General features: G+C 48.9%; 1 protein-coding gene and 1 long non-coding RNA gene across 5 annotated transcripts in view; one reads left to right on the forward strand and one right to left on the reverse strand.

Annotated features, from left to right (window-relative positions):
- The window catches only part of TRIP13 (thyroid hormone receptor interactor 13), a 51,572-nt gene that overhangs the window by 16,335 nt on the left and 11,706 nt on the right, over window positions 1-23,531 (forward strand). For 2 of the 4 annotated variants that reach the window (XM_054555355.1, XM_054555354.2), the window contains exons 10-13: window positions 99-252; window positions 2,524-2,636; window positions 3,741-3,810; window positions 4,837-4,980. In XM_054555355.1, coding sequence (XP_054411330.1) covers window positions 99-252; window positions 2,524-2,636; window positions 3,741-3,810; window positions 4,837-4,932 — 433 coding nt within the window. In that variant the 3' untranslated portion in view covers window positions 4,933-4,980. Of the gene's footprint in view, window positions 1-98; window positions 253-2,523; window positions 2,637-3,740; window positions 3,811-4,836; window positions 5,866-17,858; window positions 17,913-23,531 lie in introns of those variants that run through there. The other 2 variants (XM_063724031.1, XM_024247473.3) reach the window with 2 other exon arrangements.
- On the reverse strand, window positions 6,381-14,942 carry LOC134761370 (uncharacterized). The gene is made up of 2 exons (XR_010139896.1): window positions 14,525-14,942; window positions 6,381-10,534 (listed from the first exon to the last, which is right to left on the reverse strand). It is a non-coding gene; the product is annotated as an uncharacterized LOC134761370 (long non-coding RNA).

Below are 23,531 nucleotides of genomic sequence, written 5' to 3' on the forward strand. Positions count from 1 at the left end.
GGCCATCGTGCTGCCAACCTCCTTGCCAGATAGGGCAGGATAGAGTTGGGTCACCGACAGCCGTGACGACTGTGGTGCTTGCTTCTCGGCCACAACAGGCATTCCAATGTCGTGATTCTGACCACTTCCAACATCACTGAGAAGATCGACGTGGCCTTCGTGGACAGGGCTGACATCAAGCAGTACATTGGGCCGCCCTCTGTAGCAGCCATCTTCAAAATCTACCTCTCTTGTTTGGAAGAACTGATGAAGGTACCTTTATTTTTTTTTTTCCTCTTGATACAAATGGATTTCTTATATGTTCTTAATTAATTAAGATAGCTTAAAATAAGCTTGTTCCAGTATGGAGGATTTCACCATACACATTAACTCCCTTCTTAAATTGAAAACTAGTTTTGTATGTGACAGGTTGAGCTGATAGTTGAAACTAGGGCCACTGACTCAATATTTTTGTTCTTTTGGCACAATACAGTCATCATTGTTCATTATTTGAGGTACGAATCAGTGTAGGGGACGTCAGTGACCGGCTGTGCTCACCTGGCTGGCTGCACAAATCCTAGTTCTCAGCTTACCCCGGGCTTTTCCAATGCCCTGCCTCTCGGGGGCCTGAAAGAGGAAACATCATGGGCGTAGTATGGACTGGTGGTTGTGGTCACGGGGTCCATGTGACGTCATGTTCTTGAGTCGCCTGTTGTGATGATAGTCAGGAACGCCGTCGCCATGGGCACAGTGATGCGTGCGGGGAGTGTGTGTGTGTCAGGAACGCCGTCGCCATGGGCAGTGACGCGTGCAGTGTGTGTGTGTCAGGCTAGCAGGGACCTGCCCCATGCTTGTGTTTCTGCTGCTCTAGCCCCTGTGGGGCTGTCCCAGACCTGTCCCAGACAAATCATCCTGCAGGGGACTTTGTTTACGGTAGTTGGGTGGTAACCAAGCAAACCAGTGAATGGGGATTTAAACAGTGATGAGTTTAATGCAGTTGTTGCCACCTGCTGGTACCACAGAGCAGGGGCGTTAACAGGGATGGCACAGCCTGCTTTGGTTGGGGATGGGAGAGCTGGTCTCAGCAGCCATGGACCCACTGGGCCTGCCCGGGTCAGCACTGTGCAGGCATGGTTTTCTCGGGGGTTGGGGAAAGGAGACGGAGCTCTGTGGAGCTTTGCCTGGAGAATGCCAGTGATCTGAAGACTGATTCTACAGCAGTTTTGCTGCCAAGGAGCCCCACGTGATAGCAGATCCTGCGAGGAAGTCGTGTGTGTTGGAGGTCCTCACGCACCTTCAGTGTGGGTTCCAGCCCTCGCAATGTGACATTTATACACTTGTACACTTGTGCTGTGAATCTAGAGGATGTTTAAAGTTTTAGCTAAGAGGGATGACTTTTTCTGGGACAGTGTAGGACAGGGGTAGTTTTTTCTTTGTTTGTTTGTTTATTTTGAGACAGAGTCTCACTCTTGCCTAGAGCTGAAGTGCAGTGGTGTGATCGCGGCTCACTGCAACCTCCGCCTCCTGGGTTCAAGCAATTCTCGTGCCTCAGCTTCGTGAGTAGCTGGGATTACAGGCGCGTGCCACCACACCTGGCTAATTTTTGTATTTTTAGTAGAGAAAGGGTTTCACCATGTTGGCCTGGCTGGTCTCAAACTCCTGACCTCAAGTGATCCGCCCACCTCAGCCTTCCAAAGTGCTGAGGTTACAGGCGTGAGCCACCGCCCCCAGTGATAGGGGTAGTTTCTTATTTTAGGCAGTTTATATGAAATTAAGACATGCAGATGTCACGGTGGATATTGAACTGGTCTCAAAAGCTCAATATCCCCTCAAGCACAAGCACAAACTGTGTCTTAATTTTGCTCACACCCCTCAACAAACCTCCAAAATGTTCAGACAATGCTATTTTCTTCCTTCTCCTGGTTCCTGAGTCAGAACGGTTCATATTAGAATTCAGTCATAGTAAGTCAGTGTGCCCACCTGACTGTTGGCAAGGCTGCTTGGAAAAGCATGACTTCCAGACAAATGATCTCTGAGGGGAACTTCTGGTGCCCAGCTCCTCGGTCAGTCAGACACTGTGTCGTGCTGCCAAACAAGCCTCACCTTTAAAACAGACAAACTAGGATCCTGCTTTGGAAGTCAGTGGAAGTCCTGGCTCTAAGTCCCACCTCTGCCCACTGTGGGTTTTGACGTCTCCGAAGGTGGCATAACAGACTGGACTGGGTGCCTCCAGGTCCCTTCCCTTCCTGACACACAGGGAGGAAAAGTTTTGGCCCGAAACACAGAAGAGGGTATGTTGCTACTGGTTTCTGAGGCATGTTCTGTTATTTGTATTTGTTTGAAAAAGCAGAATGTGTACGCTGAGAGGCATGAGAGAGCAAGTTTGTTCCCTAGTGCACCCGTGCATCTTGAGTCGTCACTGTCTGGATTTCTGTGAGACGTGACGTGGTTGACATTTGACCTGCAGGTGCTGTCCCTCTTGCTGACGGTGCCTACGGTCAGGCCTCTGGACTCAGCTAACCGCCTGTGCTTCTGTCTCCTCAGTGTCAGATCATATACCCTCGCCAGCAGCTGCTGACCCTCCGAGAGCTGGAGATGATCGGCTTCATTGAAAACAACGTGTCAAAATTGAGCCTTCTTTTGAATGAAATTTCAAGGTGCAAATTGACCTCATTTTTGTAATCAAGAAGAATCCATTTATGATATTAACTAGGGAGTCATTGTTTCCTTTGAGGAGACCAGAGAGGGCTCTGGGTGTGAACTCTCAACACAGTATAGGTGCGAACAGTATAGGTGCATGTACACACGTGTGTGTGTGTGCATATGAGTAGAAACACGCAGCACAGCCACCTCCTTCCAAAGGAGATGTAACCCTTGCGCAGGGAGGGCGCTGGCTCATGTGCTGGAAGCCTGCGACCCTACGGCTGACAACACTTACAAGGATTCACAGAGTCCCCAGAAAGGAAATGGTTTTGGGGGTCCGGGGAGGGTGGAAGGGAAGGTAGGAAAATCAAACGGTGCCTTGAAGGATAGAATTTGGTTCCAATTGGAGAGAAATCAGGAAGGCTGCTGGAGCAGTGTGTTCAGGTGACCTTCTAGTGGGTTGCAGTGCGGAGGCTGGGGAGGTGCCGGAGAGGCGAGGGGTGGAGTGGACAGAGCCTCAGGTTTCTGGCCAGAGTTTGAATTTTATTTTGAAGTTGGCAAGAGTGTGGAAGGCTTTAAACAAGGGATAACATGAAGAATGTAGTATTTTTTAAGGATTTGGATTATCTGTTGAAGAGATTTAAATCAGTTAAGATGGGAACGAAGAACAGTTCGGAGACTTCTACAAAAATTGAAGATGTGAACCCACCCATTATTTGGGGAATCTGTGCCTACTGACCATGTGCCCGCTGCATCGTGCCCTATGCCTGGTGCTCCCAGGCAGGTGATGCATTCCTTGAGCGCAAGGATGCTGGCCCTGGGGCAGAGCACAAAGGTGTGCCTTGGGTGTGCTTCAGAGCAGTGAGGACACTGCCTCCCAGAGCAGGAGCTGAGGATGGGGAGAGATCGGCCCCATACAAGAGGCCGGGGGGCAAAGGGATATTCAGAGGACGAGGCTGAGGAGACTGGTGAGGGGCAGGAAGTGCCCTGTGAACCCAGGGTGTGCCTGGGACGCTTCGTCTTGTGTTCCCAGGGATGCCTCGGCCAATGAGGAAAATTAGTCCTGAAACGTGTGATTGTATAAATTGCTGTCTCTGAACTGGGTTTTCTTTACACAGGAAGAGCGAAGGCCTCAGCGGCCGGGTCCTGAGAAAACTCCCCTTTCTGGCTCATGCGCTGTATGTCCAGGTGAGTCTCCACTGCTGTCCTCCAGCACCCACCCTGTCCACAGGTCTCAGCCTCGCTGGAGATTCCACTTAGTAGCCCTAGGGTATCAGCCTTATTTTATCTCAGTTTCTAAACCACAGGGTCCTGGGGCCGGAGGAGGAGCTGACCTTGGCACTGAAACACAGGGGCTGTCTCGAGTCCTCTGGGAGGAGGCGGCTATGCCACGTGCCTCTGCTCACACGCATGCATGCACACACATGCACGTCCGCCTCTGTGGTGTGCTGAACTCGTGGCCAGGGCCCTCGCTGGCCTCACCAGAGGTTTGTGCTCTTTCAGTCTGGGTTCAGCTCATGTAGAACAGTGACCTGGATCCACAGCCTCACCCACTGGGTGCTGGGCCTGTTGCAGACGCTTCGGCCCGGGGCACTCACTCCTCCCCTGCACTGTCCCCAGCAGCTGGTTGGGGTAAGGACTGAGTGTCTGGCAGAGCAGATACACTTACATCTGAGAAGAGAAAACCCCCATCTTGGAATGGTTCCTTTCCAATCAGAAGTGACTCGGGCTCTGTCTGATCAGTAGCAGCCTCTGCGCTGGACACGGTGCTCAGTACAGAGGTGGCCGTGGACGTGGGTCATGAGTGGGAGCCTTTCGTTGCAGGGCCCGTGACAGCTCTGGGCACTGGGCCATGGGAATTCTCTGGTTATAAGCCTGGGACGTAGGGTGGGCCCTCCAGGGTCTGCTCCCTACAGCTTCTTATCCTTCTCAGTGTGTGGGTGGCTGCCTTGGTGCCCCCCTGCCCACCCCCGCAGCTGTTTCTGACATGCAGGACATGGGGGGTCACGCAGCCACCTTGTTTGCCTTTTCTGAAGTAAAGAGCTTGGCTGATCTGCACCCTGCACGTGTGTGGTGCACACTCACTGCTCAGCCCATCAGCTACCACCCCCTTCTGTGCTGTCTGCACTGTGGGTGGCGGCAGGGGCTGTGGATGCCAGATGGCCCCACCAAACATGAGTTGAGCCCCTCCAGCAATGACCGTGTACCTTCTAGGCCCCCACCGTCACCATAGAGGGGTTCCTCCAGGCCCTATCTCTGGCAGTGGACAAGCAGTTTGAAGAGAGAAAGAAGCTTGCGGCTTACATCTGATCCTGGGCTTCCCCATCTGGTGCTTTTCCCATGGAGAACACACAACCAGTAAGTGAGGTGGCCCCACACAGCCGTCTCCCAGGGAATCCCTTCTGCAAACGTTACTTAGACTGCAAGCTAGAAAGCCACCAAGGCCAGGCTTTGTTAAAAGAAGTGTGTTCTATTTATGTTGTTTTAAAATGCATACTGAGAGACAAACATCTTGTCATTTTCACTGTTTGTAAAAGATAATTCAGATTGTTTGTCTCCTTGTGAAGAACCATCGAAACCTGTTTGTTCCCAGCCCACCCCCAGTGGATGGGATGTATAATGTCAGCAAGTTTTGTTTAACAGCAAAAAAGGAAGATTAATGCAGGTGTTATAGAAGCCAGAAGAGAAACTGTGTCACCCTAAAGAAGCATATAATCATAGCATTAAAAAATGCACACATTACTCCAGGTCGAGGGTGGCAATTGCTTTCTGATATCAGCTCGTTCGATTTAGTGCAAAAATGTTTTCAAGACTATTTAATGGATTAAAAAAGCCTATTTCTACATTATACCAACTGAGAAAAAAATGGTCGGTAAAGTGTTCTTTCATAATAAATAATCAGACATGGTCCCATTTGCAGGAAAAGTGCAGACTTTGTTCCAAGGAAACACATGCTGGACGTCCCTTGTAACCCGGTATGGGCGCCCCTGCATTGCTGGAACGTTTCTGCCCATGGTTTTGTTTGTGCAATAACGTTATCACATCTCTAATGAGGATTCACATTAGTATAATATAAAATAAATAGGTCAGTTACTGGTCTCTTTCTCCGAATACTATGTTTTGCTTTTATCTCACAGTAAAATAAATATAATTAATACTTTGCATGTGAAATTCGCTTTTGAAAGAACATATTACCTTACCTTTTGTTTTAGAACTTTTTAAGTATTAAAATATTTTTTAGAATTTTCTTGTTTTGATTCTAAGTATCTCTTCCAAGTGCTTTTAATTTTACTAAAAATTACTCACATGATTACTTAACTTTAAGCCTAATTTATGCTGTGAGGACCTTATGGTGTAACTGCGTCATCCAGAAGAAACTGGGAAGGTGCCAGTGGCCCAGGTGCAGATTCAGGAGGAGGATCACCAAGGCTAAGGCATATGCAGGTTCTGGTCACCGCGTCATCTGCTGGGCCTTAACTCCAGATTCAGAACCTGGAGCCACTCCTGCCGTGGAAAGCAGAGCCTGGCTCTGGGGGTGGCAGGTTGAGGAGTGGGCCCAGTCCTTGCATGTCAGTGCTGTTAAAGGATCTTTTCACCAGTAGGCAAAACCCTAATAGCTCCCCCACCTCCACTCTCCGGGAGTCAGCTTGGGGTCCACAGTGGCATGTGGCCCTTGTACTCAAAAGTTCTTCAAGAAACAATTTGAGCTTTTTAAAACAGTTGGGGTGGGGTATAGTGAATAAGGCAAAAGACTCATCTGAGAGTAAAGGCAGTGTATTAGGGTTCTCTAGAGGGACAGAACTAATGGAATAGATAGATACATATATAAAGGGGAGTTTATTAAGTATTAACTCACACGATCACGAGGTCCCACAGTAGGCCATCTGCAAGCTTGAGGAGCAAGGAGAGCCACTCCAAGTCCCAAAACTGAAGAACTTGGAGTCCGATGTTTGAGGGCAGGAAGCATCCAGCACAGCAGAAAGATGTAGGCTGGGAGGTTAGGCCCATCTCACCTTTTCACATTGTTCTCCCTGCTTATATTGTAGCCGCACTGGCAGCTGATTAGATGGTGCCCACCCAGATTAAGGATAGGTCTGCCTTTCCCAGCCCACTGACTCAAATGTTAATCTCCTTTGACAACACCCTCACAGACACACCCAGGATCAATATTTTGCATCCTTCAGTCTGATTAAGTTGACACTCAGTATTAACCATCACAGGCAGATACATGTCTAGAAGACAAAAGGTACAATATTCTTGCTGTAGAAGAAAAGAAAAAATCGCCAAACCTTAATTGCCGTGAAGGACATAGCTTGGAAGGCATGACAGAAGGTTCCCTGCAGTTGTGGAGGATGAGTATGGGTGAGGTGCTGTGGACCCCAGCTCCAGTATCACTGGGCAAGTCTTGACAGGACACCAAGGTCACGGAGGTCAGCCTTATGGAGCCCATGCTGCACTCAGATGAGATCTGTGGGTCCAAACAGCTCAGGCCATCTGAGTTTGTGCTGTTTGATTTGCTTGTTACATAAAATCAATCAATCAAAAGATAGATAAGTGATAAACGTGCCATTTCATTTACACCACTTCTGAAACCACACTTGAATTCTGGAGGCCGCTGGCTCATGCGTCTCAGGCAGGCCCACTGGATGTGGTGGGACTTGGCAGTGGCAAGGACTTCTCATGGACTCATCGCAGGTGTCAAGTTCCTGAAAATAAGATACCTGTGGTAGAGAAACCAGGCTGTGTCCTTGAAGTCCCTTCAGGCTATTAACCAGAGTGAGAATTCAGGGAATTTCACATGTCAACAGTAGGATGATTGTTGTGTTTAACTGCGTGACTTCTGCAAAATGGGGATAAGAGATCAGCTGATAACAAAGTACTTGCACAACCTTACTAAGAAATAGAGGTTGAAAATGGCAATTTCAGTATAGAAATACGACTTTTAAACATATTAATTCTAGTAGTTTTTTGATAGCATTCTTAGGATTTTTTCTGCACTTGATTGTGCCGGCTGTGAATAAAGACAATTTGCTTATTGTTTTAATCTGTGTGCTTTTCCCCCGTTTTCTTGCCTTGCTGCACAGGCCATGGCAAGTATGAGGTGGAGTAAAAATGCCTTAGTGGATGTCTTGGCCTCTTCTGTCTGTGAGCTCTGGAGCAATGTGCCACTTTCATTCAAGTACCAGCTTTAGGTTTCACAGATTTTATCTATTATTTGTTTTCTATTTTATTAATTTGGCACTTAACTTTCTTTTCTTCCTTCTACGTATGTTAGATTTGTCCTTTTCCCAGCTTCTTAAAGTGGAAGCTGAGCCCCTTGGTTGAGAGCTTTGTTTCTCAGCATTGAAAACATTCTCTCTTTGCACATTGCATAGCTGCTTCCCACAGATAGATGGAAATGTGTGACTTTTCATTCATCCTGTTCAAAATATTTTCTAATTTCCCATGTAATTTCTTCTTGGACCCATGGGTTATTTAGAAGAGAACTGTTTCGTTTCCAAATATTTGGGGATTTTCCAGATAGCTGTCTCTTACTGATTTTCTTTAAATTGGTTCTGGTCAAATAACATATGTTGTATTACTCTAAATCTTTTAAATGAATTGAGACTTATTTGGTGGCTCAGCACGTGGTGTGCTCTGGAAAGAATGCACCTCTTGCAGTCGGGCACAGTGGTTTCTACGTGCCAGTCCGGTCTCATGACCTGTCACTGATTTTCTTCTCCCTACTCTGTCAGTAGCTGGGACCTCCACTGTTAGTGTGGACTTGACTGCCTCTTCTTTCAGCGCTGTGAGCCCTGTACTGTATTCTGGAGCTGCTGGGGCATAAACCTGTGGGATTATTGTCTTCATTGTAAATTGGTGCTTTATCAAGGGATTTCCTCTTTTATCCCTTGTTCTGATGTCTACTTCGATACTAGGTTAGCCATGCTGGCTTTTGATTAGCATTTACATGGTATCTCATTTTCCATCCTTTGACTTTTAACCTATCTGTGCTTTTATATTTTAAGTGAGTTTGTGGTAGACAGCATATAGTTGGGTCTCATATTTTTATCCAGTCTGACAGACTGCCTTTTATTTTTTCACCAGTTTTGCTATTCATTGTTCTTTGTTACCTTTTTCCTCTTTTCCTGCCTTCTGTATTAATTGAATATTTTAAAGTATTCCATTTTATCTCTACTATGGATTTACTTCCTATAAATCTTGTTGTATTATTTCGTGGTTGCTCTAAGACTATACTGTCTGATGTGGTAGCCACTAGCCACAGGTAGCTGCATAAATTAATTAAAATTAAATTTAAGTTCAATTTCTCTGTTATGCTAGCCACACTTGAAATGCTCACATGTGGCTGACAACTACCAGTTGATATTGTCACACAGGTCATTGAAATGTTGTTCATTTATTTTTAGTCTTTTTTCTCTTTGCTTCCAGTGTGAATACTTTCTATTCCTGTCTTCAAGTTCATGATCTTTTTTCTCCCTACAATGTCTAATCTGCTGCTTTGTAAGTCAGTGAGATTTTCATTTTGTGTAGTTTGCTTTTCATTTCTAGAACTTGTTTGGTTTTTTGTTATATCTCCCTTTTTACTTACATTCATGTTTTCCTTTATATCCTTGAGCATAAAACAAGCATTTCTCTAAACTCTGTAATGTTCTTGTATTCTAATCTCATCATCTTTATCATTTCTGGATTATTTCTACGGACTGATTTTTCTTTCCTTCAGTTTACATATCACAATTTGCTACTTCACATATCTAGTAATTTTTTACTGGATGCCAGACATTGTGAACCTTATATTGTTGAGTGCTAGTTTTGTCTTCCTTTAAAGAGTGTTCAGCTTAGTTTTAGCAGGTAGTTTGGTTACTTGTGGATCCGTGTATGCCCTTAAGTCTTGTTTTCAAGCCTTGTTGGGAAGTCTCAAGTAGCTTCTCTGTCTGGGTGACTCCAGGGTGGAGCTGGTTCCATGAGCAAAGTTTTCTGTTCACAGCCACACTTCGTTTGGACAACAGCAGCAGGGTTGAGGGGCTGATAGAAGCCACAGCTCACAAAGCCTAAACTGTCTGCAGTCTGGCTCTTTAAAGAAACATTTGCCAAAACCCAGGCTTGACCAATTCCCAGAAGTGGATGGCCTACCAGACAGGATGGGATGTCATGAACACTGAGAGAAACCCATCATGCACTGCTCACGCCAGTGTCTCAGGGAGACCCCAGTATCTCAGGGAGACCCCAGCACAGACAGGTTCCAGGTACCTTCTGTGGGTGCCGCTTTTCTCAGTATCAGCTTTTCGCCTGGGTGGGTGGCCTGGCCGTGAGCCAGGTTGGGTCAGGGCAGTGAGGCCTCTGGTGGCTCCTGGGACCCTGGTCAGCCCAGGGGTCCCTTGTCCCAGTTCCTGTAACTTAGGTTCCCATAACCCCTCTCAGGCCAGGCCACAGAGGGCCTCTGAAGACACGGTTTCCTCTTCCAACACCACCTCTGCCCAGCTCGCCTGCTCTTAGTGGGATTTCACCATGGGGTCAGGGGTCCTCTGCTCCTTGGTTGACGTCCCAAACCTCACTGGTGAGGCCCTGTGCACTTTCGGGATGGTTGACGCTCAGAGATGTCATGTCCACATGCTGGCAGAGGGGGACTCCAAACCAAAACTCCAGGACCAGGGTGAGGATTTCTGTGTGATGCTCCAGAGGCTCTAGGACATCTCCCCTGGTCCAGGTCAGCTACTGGGCCTGTTCCTGTGCCATCCTCACTGCAGACGGTCAGAAGACTGGGCAGGTCTGGGGCATGGGGATTGGGCAGGTGGTGCGGAGGGCGGGGGCAGTGCTGGTTCCAACAGACCTGAGGCCCTGAGGGTTATGCTTCTGCCGGGTTACTTTTGCCATGGAGAGAGGTGTGCAGCTGGCCCTCATAGTCGGTAGATACCTGTGACCACAGAGAGAGAGACCTGGTAAACAATGCTCACAGTCACGGAAGGCCGTGGGCGACCACTGGGCACCCGTTCCTCAGCGTGGCCTCAGAAGAGCTGCCATCCAGAGCCACACCTGTGCCCGTTCCCTCCCGGCCCCTCCACCTCCCACTGCAGCCAAGGCCCATCTGCACCATTTGCCCTGGAGTGCACAGGGTGAGCCACACCTTTCCCACCATGCCCTGTGGTCCCTGGTCAGGGACAAGGTCACGTCCTCAGACCTCAGGGACACGCTGCTGAGGCCATGGTCCTTAAGGAAGGCCCTGCCAGAGTGGCCTGGGGATGTCCAGGCAGTTCCGGAAGGAGTCCAGAGCGGCTGCCCTTGAGAGGGAGGTGGGTGTGCCCTGAGGAGGGGGAGGAGAAGGGGGTGCTGGGGGGCTCTAAGGCAGGGCCAGCCCCCAGGTCCCCATGCATGCGCCTGAGGACCAGAGCCAACTTGCACCCAGGCCCTCCCAGCCAATGGCCAGCCCCTGGCACTGCCGCCTGTGAGGACAGTGATGCCAGCCAGAGAACAAATGGGATGCACGGGGGGGGGTCCCCGTGCCCCCCAAGGGAATGAAAGAGGGGTCTGAGGGCTCTCACAGGAGATAAGGGGTACCCCACACTGCCCAGGTCCTAGAACTCAGGTGGAAGGAGGAGGCCTGGGGGCTGAGGGGAGGAAGGAAGAGACAGGGGCCTGCGGACAGACAGGCGGACCCCGACAGGCCCAGATAGGAAGCGCATTGTGGCATTTCTGCCGCAGGACCCCTTTCCCTTGCCCGCTAGAGGGCGGCGCCGCCCCAGAGACACACAGCCGGCGGCTCAGCCAAGGCCCCAGCACCAGTGGCCCTGGGCCTTGCCCGGGCCCTGCCCTGACCCTGCCCTGACCCTGCGCTGACTCTGCAGCGGCCTCAGCTCCAAGTCCTAGTGTCTGTCGTCTGAATTATGATTTGTGACCAAAACCTTTGTCTTTCATGTGAGTTATCTGTGACTGGAAGCCTTCTTTCTCTCCCCTGAGTTACCATTTATGACTAAAACCTTTCTCTTACTGCCTCTGGGTCATTTTTTACTAAAACCTTTATCACCTGAGCTATCACTTGTGACTGAAAACCTTTGTCTATCACCTGAGTTATTTAATTTTGATTGAAACATCTTTTCTTTATCATACCTACAAGAATCATAAATTATCATTTATGACTTGCAGCTTTATCTGTCAATTTAGTTATATTTATGAGTGAAATCTTTTTATCTTTATCACCTGAGCTATCATTTATGGCTGGAAAACTTTCTTCTCTCTCGCCTGAGTTACCTGTAATGGAAGGCTTCTCTGTATTACTGGACTTATTTACAACTACAGCATCTGTCTCTCTAGCACTTGAGTTATCATTTATTTATGACTGGCCACCCTGCATCTCTCTCACCTGGTATCATTTATGTCTAAAACCTTTCCTTCTCTATCAACTGAATTATTACTGGAAAATGTCTTTCCCCATCATCTAGTTGTCATTCATGATTCAGACCTTTTTCAGTCACCTGAGTTCCTTATGGCTGGACACTTTTCTTTCTCCATCACCTGAATTGTGATTTATGACTACAACCTTTCTTTTTATCACCTGAATTATCACATATGACTGGAAAAATGTATGAATGGAAACCTTTTTCTCTACCACCAAATTTCTATCTAAGCCTTTTTGGGTTTTGGGTGGCAGCGGGGGGTTGTTTTTTTGTGTGTGTTTTTTGTTTGTTTGTTTTGTTTTTGAGACAGGGTGTTGTTCTGTCACCTAGGCTGGAGTGAGTGGTGCCATCACAGCTTGGCCTTCACCTCCTGGGCTCAATCAATCCTCCAGCCTCAGCCTCCTGCATAGATTGGACCAGGGGCCTGTGCCACCACACTGGGTATCCTTTTATTTTTAGTAGAGACACGGTCTTGCTATATTGCCCAGGCTGGTCTTGAACTCCTGGCCTCAAGTGATCCTCCTGCCTCAGCCTCCCAAAGTGCTGGGATTATAGACGTGAGTTACTGTGCCCAGCCTTACAAAACCACTTTTTCTTTATCACCTGAATTACCATTTATGACTGGCACCTTCTTTCTGTTACCTGAGTTATCATTTATGACAGGAAAACTTCCTTCTCTCTCACCTGAGTTGCTTATGATGGAAGGCTTCTCCCTGTATTACATGAATTATTTTTGAGTGAAGCATTCTATCATCTGAGCTATCATTTATGACTGAAACTTTGTATCTCTATCACCTAGATATCCTTTATGAATAAAAGCCTTTCCTTCTCTGTCATTTATGACTAATCGTTTTTCTCTATTACCTGAGTTATCATTATTGCCCAAACCTTCTTTCCCTACCACCTGAGTTACAACTGTGGCTGGAAACCTTCCTCATCACCTGAATTATCATGTGTGAGTGACACCTTTTCTGTCACCTGGGTTACAATTTATGACCAGAAATCTTTCTCTCACCTGAGTTATCAATTATGACTGGTAGCCCTATTCTTTCTAGCAGCTGAGTTTTATTTATGACTAAAAACCTTTCTTTCTCTAGCATCTGATTTAACCCTTATGACTGGAACATTTCTTTCTCTATCACCTAATTATCATTCATGACCTCAAGCCTTCTTTCACTCAACTGAGTTATTTCTTATTGAAAAACCTTTCCTTCTCCACCTGAGTTGATTGAGGACAAAAATCTTTCCTTCTCTGTCCATTGCCTGAGTTATAACCTGTGACTGGAAAACTTCACCCAGTTTTCATTCATGACTGAAAACCTTTCTTGACCATTGAAATGATCATTTATAACTTGAAACCTTTGTTTTTCTATCCCTTGAATCATAATTTATAACTAAAACCTTTCCTTTTCTACCACCTATCACTTATGACATAACTTTATGAATCAAAACCCTTATTTCTGTAGCAGATGTATTATTTATGACTAGAAATCTTTCTTCTCTATTACCTGAGTTATTATTTGTGACCTTGCTCTATCATTTCAGTTACCATTTGTTACCTAGAACCTTTCTATCTCTACCATTTTCTATCAGAAACTTTTCTTTCTCTATTATTTATGACTAAAACTTTTCTTTATTACATGAGTTATCCTTATGGCCAGAAGCCTTCTTTCTCTGTTATATGAATTGTCACTTATTACTAAAACCTTTTTTTCTCTTTTAGCTGTGTTATCCTTTATGGCAGGAAACCTGCCTTGATGTATTTACCTGAGTGATACATGAATAAGGCTTTTTTCTCCATTATCTGAGTAATTTATGACTAAACCTCTTTCTCTATCACCGGGTTTATCATGTATTAATGACTGAGTACTTCATTATGTGATCAGTCTTTCTCTTCATTTGTGTGTGGTTGGAAACCCTTTTTCTCTATCACTTTAGTTTGGATCTTTTGTTCTCTGTCATTGAGTTGTCATTTGGGACTGAGGCCGTCTTCCCCATCCCCTGAGTTCTGCTTTATGACAGCACCTCTCTCCAAACCCTGTTGTAGTTTAGGGCTGGACACCTTTCTCTATCTCCTGAGTTACCATTTATGATGACAAATCACCACTCATCCATCGCACGTGCTGAAATTCATGACTAAAACCTTTATTTCACTTGTTCTTCATTTTGGAAGCCTTCCTTCTCTATCACCTGATTATTATTACTGGAAATTTCTGTCTGTGTCACGTGAGTTATGGTTTTCTCTCTGGCGTTATTATTTTTACTGGAAACCTCCTTTCTCTCCCCCGTCCGAGCTGTTCTCGCGGCCGCAGCCTCCTCCTCCTGCCCTGCAGGGGCCGCCGTGCCCGCTCCTTCCCCGCCCGCCCTTCCGGCCCCCTCGCGTCCCCCTTCCTTGTCACCCGAGCTTTGTGACTGAAACTTTGCTGCGTCTGTCATCTTGGTGTCCTCTATGAAAACCTTCCCAGAGCTCTTCACGCTCCACACATGGTTTTTATTTAATGTTTTTACCCTACCTCGACGGCGTTTTCCTGGGGAAGGAAGGCACCCAATGGTTCCGGAGGAACGCGGCGCTGTGTTCCCGCGCCCTCGGCTTCCCTGTCGCACAGGTTTATTTTTTCCTCACTTTGTGTTTTTTGCCATCAGCTGGAGAAGCGCTCTCCGAATATTTCCCCGGGAACACGGACTTGCCGCCGTGCGAGGCACCGGGCGGGAACCGGCGGAAAGGGAGGAATGGCTGGATGGCGCCTGCGCCTGGCAGCCCCGTGTGCCCGAGGCCAGGAGGGACCGGGCGAGCCTGGGGGTGCGTCAGCGCCGCTCTGAGGGCGGCTTCGCGGGGACTCGGGCCCTGCCCCAGGCCAGGCAGGGTGTGACCGCCCCCTAGTGCGGGAGGCTGCGTCTACACCCGCGCCAAGGACCCTGGAAGCCACGGAACTGGCCCCACCCCGCGCACCGAGTCCACGAAGCCTTCGCCCCCAGCCTCACCGGCTTCCAGACCTGTCCTGAAGCCCTGTTCTCCGCGGCTCTGGGTGGGCGCGGGTGGCGCTGGGGCGACCCCAAATCCAGGCCAGGACTCCACATCCGGCCCAGGACCCCAAATCCAACCTGCAACCCCAAATCCAGGCCAGGACCCCAAATCCAAGACACAATCCTAGCCCAGCAACCTGGGGCTTCCCTTGGGCCAGCGACTGACTGCACCGGCAATGCTGTTCCAGCCCCTCCTGGCCTCCCTCTTCCCAGCCTCTCCGCTGGCCTTTTCTGGCAGCCTCTCCTTCCGGCCTTTGCCCCCGCAGCCTTCACGTTCTCGGGAGCCAGAGCAGGATGCCTTCACTGGGAGAATCCGCTCAGAGCCGGTTTAGCTACTGATGAGTACTAACAAAATATTATTTTACATTGATTTGTTAGTTTTTTAAAAAATGTGCTTAAGCCAGGAGCCTTTTTAGGATATCTTAACTACTGCTGCTGCTCAACAGCCATCTAAGAACTTATAAAACTTATATCCAGTTGTGTTTGGGGCTAGAGAGAGTACTGGGTAAAGTCATCGCTGACATCCTCAACAGATCTCTATTTACAATGCTTAAAAGTTGCTCCAGTCAACCAACAGGCGAGTCCTTGAAGACCATCACCCACCTTTAGTGTTAGAATTTCACACCTGCCTTCATGATGTGCGGGGAGCGGAATACTACAGACAGGTTGATATGCTTTGGATTTGTGTCCCCACCCAACTCTAATGTCGAATTGTAATCCCCAGTGTTGGAGGTGGGGGTTGGTGGGAGGTGATTGGATCATGGGGGCTGATTTCCTCCTTTGGTGCTGTTCTGATAGAGTTCTCCTGAGATCTCCTTGTTTAAAAGTACGTGCCTGTCTCCCCATCTTCCTCCTGCTCTGGCTATGTGAAGACATGCCTACTTCCCCTTCACCTTCCACCATGATTGTAAGTTTCCTGAGGCCTCGCCAGCCATATTTTCTCTACAACCTGTGGAAACATGAGCCAATTAAACTGCTTTTCTTTATAAATTATCCAGTCTTGGCCGGGCATGGTGGCTGTAGCCTGTAATCACAGCACTTTGGGAGGCCGAGGCAGGTGGATCACCTGAGGGCAGGAGTTCAAGACCAGCATGGCCAATATGATGAAACCCTGTCTCTACTAAAAATACAAAAAAGTAGCTGGGTGTGGTAGCAGATGCCTGTAATCCCAGCTACTCAGGAGGCTGAGGCAGGAGAATCACTTGAACCCAGGAGGCAGAGGTTGCAGTGAGCCAAGATCATGTTACTGTGCTCCAGCCTGGGCAACAAGAGCAGAACTCCATCTCTAAATAAATAAATAAATAAACCAGTCTCAGGCAGTTCTTTATAGCAATGAGAGAATGGCTAATACAGAAAATTGGTACCTAGGAGTGGGCACTGCTGTAGTGATACCTGAAAATATGGAAGTGACTTTGGAACTGGGTAACAGTTAAAGGTTGGAAGAGTATGGAGGGCTCACATGAAGACAGGAAGATGAGGGAAAGTTTGGAACTTCTTAGGGATTTGTTAAATTGTTGTGACCCAAATGCTGATAATGATATGGACAATGAAGTCCAGGCTGAGATGATCTCAGATGGAGATGAGGAACCTATTGGAAACTAGAGAAAAAGTCACTTTTGTTATGCATTAGCAAAGAACTTGGTGACATTTTGCCCCTGCCCTAGAGATCTATGGAACTTTGAACTTGAGAGAGATGATTTAGGGTATCTGGCAGAAGAAATTTCTAAGCAATAAAGCTTTCAAGAAGTGATTTGGTTGTTTCTAAAAGGGTACACTCATATGTGTGAAGAAAGAGATTATCTGAAACTGGAACTTGTATTTAAAAGGGAAGCAGAGCATAAAAGTTTGGGAAATTTGCAGCCCAGCCTTGTGGTAGAAAAGAAAAACCCATTTTCTAAGGAGAAATTCAAGCCTGCTGCAGAAATTTGTATAGCATAAGTAAAGAGGAGCCAAATGTTAATAACCAAGACAATGGGAAAATGTCTCCAGGGCATGTCAGAGATCTTCACAGCAGTACCACCCATCACAGGCTCAGAGACCTAGGAGGGAAAAATGGTTTCATGGGCCAGGCCCAGAGCCCAGCTAGCTCTGTACAGTCTTAGGACATGGTGCCCTGTGTCCCAGCTGCTCCAGCTCCAGCTGTAGCTAAAAGGGGCCAAGGTACAACTTGGGCCATGGCTTCAGAGGGTGCAAGGCCCAAGCATTGGTGACTTCCACATGGCGTGGGGCCTGCAGGTGCACAGAAGTCAAGAGTTGAAATTTGAGAACTTCTGCCTAAATTTCAGAAGATGTATGGAAATGCCTGGATGTTCAGGCAGAAGTCTGGTATGGGGCAGAGCCCTCATGCAGAACCTCTACTAGGGCAGTGCAGAGGAGAAATGTGGGGTTGGAGCCCCTACACAGAGTCCTCACTGCAGCACTGCCTAGTGGAGCTGTCAGAGGAGGGCCACTGTCTTGCAGATCTCAGAATGGTAGATCCACTAACAGCTTGCACCATGCACCTGGAATAGCTGCAGGCACTCAACACCAGCCTGTGAAGACAACCATGGGACCTGTACCCTGCAGAGCCACAGGGGCAGAACTGCCCAATGCCATGGGAGCCCACCCTTTGCATCACCATGATCTGGATGTCAGACATGGAGTCAAAGGAGATCATTTCAGAGCTTTAATATATTAATGACTGCCCTGCTAGGTTTCAGACTTGCATTGGGCCTGTAGCCCCTTACTTTTGACCAATTTAGCCCACTTGGAATGAGAGCATTTATTCAGTGCCTGTGCCTCCGTTGTATCTTGGAAGTAACTAATTTGTTTTTTATTTTACAGGCTCATGGAAAGGAGGGATTTGCCTTGTCTCAGATGAGACTTTGGACTTGGACTTTTAAGTTAGTGCTGACTTAAGACTTTGGGGGACAGTTGGGAAGGGATGATTTATTTTACAATATGAGAAGGACATGAGATTTGGGAGAGGCCAGGGGTGAAATGATATGGTTTGGATTTGTGTCCCCACACAAACCTCATGTTGAATTGTAATCCCCAAAGCTGGAGGTGGAGCATGGTGGGAGGTGATTGGATCCTGCTAGCTGATTTCTTCTTTGGCTGATGTTCTCATCGAGGTCTCATGAGATCTGCTTGTTAAAAAGCATATGGCACCTACCCTCTCTTTCTTCTCCTGCTCTGGCCAAGAGAAGATGTGCCTCCTTCCCCTTAGACTTCCACAATGATTGTAAGATTTCTTAGGTATTTATTTAGAGCACTGCAAGAACAGACTAATACACAGGTATACTCCAAATACTTCCACCTGTGAGCACCATCACCTCCAAGTGTGTTCACCTGTGAGCACCTTCACCTCCCAGTACATTCGCCTGTGAGCACATAACCTACTGGTATATTCACCTGTGAGTACCTTCACCTCCTAGTATATTCACCTGTGATCACCTTCACCTTCCAGTACGTTCACCTGTGACAGATTCACCTCCCAGTACATTCATTCACCTGTGAGCACATTTAATCCCAGTACATTCACCTGTGAACACATTCACCTCCCCGTACATTCACCTGTGAGCACATTAACCTGTGAATATGATCACCTGTGTACACACTCGCAGGCTGCACTGGAGAATTTAACTGACACAGAAAGATCAACAGGAGGAAAGCACGGAAGTTTATTTAAGGGAAGCTCTGTATGGTGGGAGAGCCTCCCATGGAAGGAATGCCCTAAAGCCACAGAGTTGGACACTCACACCCATGTGAGCAAACAGGACTTGCAAGAAGTGGACGGGTGGATCTCTAGTGGCTCACCGGGCCTAAATCCTCATAGAGCCCAGTGGCCGTTTGCTGACTAGAGGTCACACGGATACCCAGAGTTCCTTGAAAGTCCATACCTCTGTTAAACTTTGGGACTTCCAGAGCTCACCTGAACCAACCCATCAGAACACAGGAAGTTTGAATCTTTCATTTGCATAAGCGAACCTATGTGAGAACTTTTGGTATAAAAGCTGGACCCTCTCTTTGTTCTCTGGAAAGCATCCTGGTTTTACGCTGAAGGCAGCATCTCCCACTTCACAAACTGTTCATAGGAATAGTCTTTCCTCTACATTCCTTTTCAAAGAACTTTTGTGCACCCAGAATTGGAGGTGGAGTAGTAAGCTGTGAAAAATACTTTGTGTGTGGAGGCTGCAAGAAGAGTGATTTTAAGGAGGTCTATGCTGAAATCTCTCTGGGTCTGGGCCTCCCACTCTTGATAAGAAAGATGCTTTCCCAAAGGTATGGGGAGAGCATCTTTCCCATGAGAATTTCATCTCCTGCTTTTAAGAAACGGAATGGAGATCAGCTTGAAGCCAGAGCAATGCATTTGGGGTGGCGGGCTCTTAGCTCCTTCAGGATCACACCACAAAAGGAAATCGGTGAGCACCTGCTCCTGCCCTCAGAAAAACCTGCAGTTTCTCAGGGAGTGACAGCTGTTCATGCCAGCTTTGGGGGCACTTCCCATCTGGAGCAAAGGAGGTCAACTTCGAACAACACAAAGCCGGCTGCTTCCCAAGGTAAGAAATATCAACAAAACTCAAGTGACCAAACTCTCCATTTTGAAGATGGGGACTCTCAGTTTGGGGACAGGCCACACCCCCTCAAGAGAGCATGGGGTTCTGCACCCGCACCTCTGAGCCCTCCTTTCAAAGGATGCATTTGGTTCTTGCCTCGTTGGAAAGGCAGGTGGAGCTTCATTTAAGGAATAATGACCCTGCTATTACTGGCTATTTTGGGCTTGATTCATTTTCCTTTCCGTAAACTCGGCCAAAGAGAGTCAAAGGCTTCCTTTAAGACACTCTCTTTTCTGTACTTGGACCTGCAGTGTGGCCCCTGGGAGGTGGACAATGACTTCACTCTCAGCTCACAGCATCCTTGTGTTCTCTGTCAGGGGAGCAAAATCCCATGTGAACTGGGCACTCTCCATTTCCACAGACATTAACCCCCAAACATGAGAGCGGGCTCCGAGCCACCTGGAAGGCAGCAGCATCCACGCTGCCGGAGCTGGTATTTGGGGGGCAGATGGCATGGACAGGCTCCTCCCTTCAGGCATTGCTATGTCCTGGGAAGGAACAGAGAGAGGAATAGGAGGGTGATGGGAGTCAATTCAGTAATTCCAAGTGGGACATTAACATGCCAGCCCTCTGCTCACCGAGGGACAGAGTGCTCTGCCCAGAGGAAGCACGGTAGCCTGGGCTCGAGTTGCGGGACTGAGTGGCTACCCTCCTGAAACCCACCCTCCTCCGTCCAAGAGCAGGAGCTGCGTTCAGCTGGGCGAGGCTGATGACTGAAGCCTGGCTGCTGGTGCCTGGGAATAAATCAGAGGCTGACGATGGTCATTGGAGAAGAACAGCAACAAGGCATCAGTGACGACTGCCACCTGTCAGTCGCCTCCTCAGGACCACATCCTGAGCTGAGCTGTGACTAACTTGACCTCTGCACCTCTGTGAAAAAGGATATGGCTGCCCGTTTTCCAGCAAGGAATGAGGACTGAGGGCAGCTCTTGGCTTTGATTGGCCAGGGCTTGAACCTTCTGTTTCTGGGCAGAGCTAGAGCCATGAGGGGTGATCCAAAGGGAAGCCAATTCCTGGGTTCACCCATAAACTCATAACAGAGTTGTTATACTTTCTGCTGAGGTAAATGACTTCTTTTATTTCCCTTTTGGAGAACAATTGCCCAATGTTCTGGCTAGTTTTTATTTGGCTTAAATTTTAGAATGAAAGGAAAGTATGACCCATTAGTGAAGTTGGCTGTGAAGATGGAGAAACTGTGTATGCCTGTGTCTCCATGAGAAAGACAAGACTAAGCAAGAAATACCCCTGAGGAGCAGGTCAGGCCCTCTTCTGGAAATGAACCTAAAGTTAGGTCTCTGTGTACTTTCTAATTATATTAGTCCATCTTCACACTGCTATAAAGAACTACCAGAGACTGGGTAATTTATGAAGAAAAAAGATTTAACTGATTCAGTTCTGCAGGGTTAACAGAAAGCATGACTGGGAGGCCTCAGGAAACTTATAATCATGGTGGAAGGTGAAAGGGAAGCAAGGCACATTTTCCTATGGTGGAGCAGGAGAGAGAGAGTGACGGGGGAAGTACCACACACTTTAAAACTTTCAGATCTCATGAAAACTCACTCACTATCATGAGAACAGCAAGGGGGAAGTCAGCCCCCTGGATTCAGTCACCTCCCACCAGGCCTCTCACCAATTCAACATGAGATTTGGGTGGGTACACAAATCTAAACCACAAAATTTGACCCCTGGCCCTTCCCAAAGCTTACGTCCTTCTCACATTGCAAAATGCAATTATCCCTTCTCACAGTCCCTGAGTCTTTTTTTTTTTTTTTTTTTTTTTAATTTATGAAGTATTTATTGATGATTCTTGGGTGTTTCTCGGAGAGGGGGATATGGGAGGGTCATAGGATAATAGTGGAGAGAAGGTCAGGAGATAAACACATGAACAAAGGTCTCTGGTTTTCCTAGGCAGAGGACCCTGCGGCCTTCTGCAGTGTTTGTGCCCCTGGGTACTGGAGATTAGGGAGTGGTGATGACTCTTAAAGAGCATGCTGCCTTCAAGCATCTGTTTAACAAAGTACATCTTGCACCGCCCTTAATCCATTTAACCCTGAGTTGACACAGCATATGTTTCAGAGAGCATGGGGCTGGGGGAAAGGCCATAGATCAACAGCATCCCAAGGCAGAAGAATTTCTCCTAGTCAGAACAAAATGGAATCTCCTATGCCCACCCCTTTCTACACAGACACAGCAACAATCTGATCTCTCCTTCCTTTCCCCACACTTCCCCCCCTCTTCCTTTCAACAAAACCGCCATCGTCCTCATGGCCCGCTCCCGATGGTCGCTGTCTCTTCGGAGCTGTTGGGTACATCTCCCAGACAGGGCGGCCGGGCAGAGGCGCTCCTCGCTTCCCAGACGGGGCCGCCCGGGCAGAGGCGCTCCTCACTTCCCAGACGGGGCCGCCCGGGCAGAGGCGCTCCTCTCCTCCCAGACGGGGCGGCCGGGCAGAGGCGCTCCTCGCTTCCCAGACGGGGCCGCCCAGGCAGAGGCGCTCCTCGCTTCCCAGACCGGGCGGCCGGGCAGAGGCGCTCCTCACTTCCCAGATGGGGCGGCCGGGCAGAGACGCTCCTCACTTCCTCCCAGACGGGGTGGCGGCCGGGCAGAGGCGCTCCTCACCTCCCAGACAGGGCGGCCGGGCAGAGGCGCTCCTCACTTCCCAGACTGGGCGGCCGGGCAGAGGCGCTCCTCACTTCCCAGACTGGGCGGCCGGGCAGAGGCGCTCCTCACTTCCCAGACTGGGCGGCCGGGCAGAGGCGCTCCTCACCTCCTAGACGGGGTGGCCAGGCAGAGGCGCTCCTCACTTCCCAGACGGTGTGGCGGCTGGGCAGAGGCGCTCCTCCCTTCCCAGATGGGGCAGCCAGGCAGAGGCGCTCCTCACTTCCTCCCAGACGGGGTGGCGGCCAGGCAGAGGCGCTCCTCACTTCCCAGAGGGGGCGGCCGGGCAGAGGTGCTCCTCACTTCCTCCCAGACGGGGTGGTGGCTGGGCAGAGGCACTCCTCACCTCCCAGACGGGGTGGCCGGGCAGAGGTGCTCCTCATCTCCCAGACGGGGCGGCCGGGCAGAGGTGCTCCTCACTTCCCCCCAGACGGGGTGACGGCCGGGCAGAGGCACTCCTCACCTCCCAGATGGGGCGGCCGGACAGAGGCGCTCCTCACTTCCCATACAGGGTGGCAGCCGGGCAGAGGTGCTCCTCACTTCCCAGATGGGGCAGCTGGGCAGAGGTGCTCCTCACTTCCTCCCAGACGGGGTGGCGGCCAGGCAGAGGCGCTCCTCACTTCCCAGACTGGGCGGCCGGGCAGAGGCGCTCCTCACCTCCTAGACGGGGTGGCCAGGCAGAGGCGCTCCTCACTTCCCAGACGGTGTGGCGGCTGGGCAGAGGCGCTCCTCCCTTCCCAGATGGGGCAGCCAGGCAGAGGCGCTCCTCATTTCCCCCCAGACGGGGTGGCGGCCAGGCAGAGGCGCTCCTCACTTCCCAGAGGGGGCGGCCGGGCAGTCCCTGAGTCTTAACTCATTTTAGCATTAACTGAAATGTCCACAGTCCAAAGTCTTATCTGAGACAAGATAAGTCCCTTCCAGCTATGAGCCTGTAAAATAAAAAAGAGTTAGTTACTTCCAAGATATAATGGGGGTATAGACATTGGGTAAATGCTCCCATTCCAGATGGAAGAAATTGGGCAAAAGAAAGGGGCTACAGGCCCCATGCGAGTCCAAAACTCAGCAGGGCAGGCATTAAACCATAAAGCTCCAAAGTGATCTCCTTTGACTCTGTGTCCCACATCCAGGCCACACTGACACAAGGAGTGGGCTCCCATGGCCTTGGGCAGCTCTGCCCCTGTGGCTCTGCAGGGTACAGCCCCCATGGCAACTTTCATAGGCTGGTGTTGAGTGCCTGTGACT

This window comes from Pongo abelii, chromosome 4 (genome assembly GCF_028885655.2).
Source record: "Pongo abelii isolate AG06213 chromosome 4, NHGRI_mPonAbe1-v2.0_pri, whole genome shotgun sequence".
Classification (NCBI taxonomy): Eukaryota; Metazoa; Chordata; class Mammalia; order Primates; family Hominidae; genus Pongo; species Pongo abelii.